The sequence below is a fragment of the Guillardia theta genome, assembly GCF_000315625.1.
Source record: "Guillardia theta CCMP2712 unplaced genomic scaffold GUITHscaffold_278, whole genome shotgun sequence".
Taxonomy (NCBI): Eukaryota; class Cryptophyceae; order Pyrenomonadales; family Geminigeraceae; genus Guillardia; species Guillardia theta.
The window spans coordinates 1-2,249 of record NW_005434398.1 but is presented as its reverse complement, the minus strand read 5'-3'; the positions used below and the strand labels follow the sequence as shown (position 1 = coordinate 2,249).

Below are 2,249 nucleotides of genomic sequence, written 5' to 3'. Positions count from 1 at the left end.
GGAAGGGGCGGGGGGGGGGTGATGGGTGTAGATTAACAGAAGCAAATGGTAGGAGGAGGGATTGGAACATCATGATCATATGCACTAGACAGAAGAAAGACAGGAGTGAAGAAAGAGGGAAGTCCAGAGGATAGTTTAGGTTCATGCAAAGCCAAAGCCTGGAAGCCTGGAATGTGTGTGTAGATGATGAACTTGAAGGTGAACATGAATGGCTTTGAAAAAATTGCAGTTGATGGACACATTTATCGCGAAACATGCATAGTTTCAGTACCTTGCACGCATTGTTGGCGTGATCGTTTGAAATGCCTAAGGTTCAAAACTCTGGTACTAATTTGTACCGGCGATCAGTACTGATAATTGAGTAAATTACATATATATGCGGTACACTTATTTGTACCAGTTACTCTCTTTAATATTAATATATATAGAATTCTCTCCTTTTTTTTTGACTTAGTGAAAGAATCTTGAAGCGCCCTGCGAGATCCAGTCCTTGTATTCACCAATCGCGCGCGCATCAACCATGCAGCAACCTATGCAGGCTGAAGATCCCCACGGCGCTCCACTACGTGTTGGAGCAGGCGATGAAGAACCTAATGCAGTAGGCGTGGGAGAGCCATCTGAACTGTCCCATGCGGCCATGCAATTCAAGGGGGATGGGGAACAGCGCATGGTAGAGATCATCAAATGTGTCATGCAATACAACGATGGTGCCATATTTGAATGGGGGAAGAAGGAGAAGACGCTGAAGGAGGCTCAGGAGGCGCTCAACGGGCATCCTGTGTTTGCAGGGCAGCTGAAGTTGAACACCTTGAAGGACAAATGGCGCAAGATTGAGAAACAAGCTGAGGAAATCGCTAACGGAGGTGAGGAAAAATGGGTGAAGCTGTGGCAGAATGGTGGCGGGGAACTTTCAGAGATGCACCAGCTCATGCTCGATCTGGCCGGCCGGATGAAGGCTATGAAAGACCGGAAGGAGAGGGAGAAGAGGGATGCTCAGGATGAGGAGAATGACGCCAGGGAGAGGCTACAGGGTGCTATGGAGACCACCGCTAAACGTTGTGGTTATAACATCGCAGCACAGACTGAGCAGTGCTTAACTCCCTCCCCCGAGCCTGCAGATCCGAGTTCCGAGGAGGATAATTCTGTTCAGAAAACGCGCAAGAAGAATGAACAGGGAGGCAGCTATGGGCGTGGCACCTCATGCGGTCTACAGAAGCGCGCCAAGCAGGATCCAGCTCTGTATCCCAACGGGAAAGGGCCCAACCGCAAAAGCGGCAGCCCGTCCTCCGACCATGTTGCGGGCGTTCTCAGTCAGCAAGACCGCCTGTGCGATCTACTGGAGTCCTCTCAGGCAAACGACAGAGCCGTTATGGAGCAGTTTGGGAAGGCACAGGTCCTCAAGGCCGAGGCAGATATCATCAAGGCCCAGGCAGAACGAATTAAGGCGGAAGCTACTCGCTCGCAGCGGGCGGCCGATGCGATGAACGCGTTTCTGGCTTTGCATGACAGGGGTGTGAACATCCCAGATTATCTGGTGAAGATGCTGAAAGGGAACGACTAACGGTAGAGGTTTTCTTTATTGAAACTCATCTGCCAACGACAGGTAATCCTCCACAGACACATCCAGTACCATGTGCTCCCCTTCGAAGTATGCTGTTGTCTGGTTCCCATAAAACAGAGTGTGGATGTTGAAAATGAACATCGCAAGAGGAAAGAGCTTCCCAACCTGCTGGCTCCCCAAACGCAGATTGTGTCGGTGTTGCAGCATGCCGAAGTATTGAGTTGCCTCTCCAAAGCAATTCTCAATGACAATGCGAAAGCGGCCCATAAGGGCGTTATACCTCCTCTCCAGGCGCGTGAGCTCCCCTTCCGCTGGAGCCTTCAAGATGTGCTGCATGAAGCGGCTAAGGGGATACGCCGAATCCCCAAAACAGCAGAAGTCCACCCCCTGCTCCTCTGACACCTCGCGCAAGGTTTCAAGAACGTCAGACCGCCGAAACATTGTTGCATCGTGTTCACAACCCCTCCAAGGCCCCCACACGCAGCATATCCCATTCGGGAATACACAAGCCTGATACTTCAACCCGTGCAGCCTCTCCTTTCCGGCAAACGTCTGCCTGTCATGTAGGGTCAACTTCCAGTTAGCATCACCCCCGGGTCGGCACGTGGGCTGTAAATGACCGTCAAAAATAGCGACAAGGTTGTCATGTGGACAACCCCAACTTCGCATGTGAGCAGCAAATTGGCTA

The 2,249-nt window shown here is 51.3% G+C and overlaps 2 protein-coding genes across 2 annotated transcripts; one reads left to right on the top strand and one right to left on the bottom strand.

Annotated features, from left to right (window-relative positions):
- Positions 1-637: 637 nt before the first annotated feature.
- On the top strand, positions 638-1,561 carry GUITHDRAFT_122055 (hypothetical protein; the record flags this gene model as incomplete). Its single annotated transcript, XM_005818661.1, has 1 exon — positions 638-1,561. The coding sequence occupies one exon, from the start codon at positions 638-640 to the stop codon at positions 1,559-1,561; it is 924 nt and encodes a 307-aa protein (XP_005818718.1).
- A 15-nt stretch (positions 1,562-1,576) lies between these two features.
- GUITHDRAFT_82830 (hypothetical protein) lies at positions 1,577-2,230 on the bottom strand (the record flags this gene model as incomplete). The annotated part of the gene is made up of 1 exon (XM_005818660.1): positions 1,577-2,230. One exon carries the CDS (start codon positions 2,228-2,230, stop codon positions 1,577-1,579), a length of 654 nt encoding a protein of 217 aa, XP_005818717.1.
- Positions 2,231-2,249: the final 19 nt, after the last annotated feature.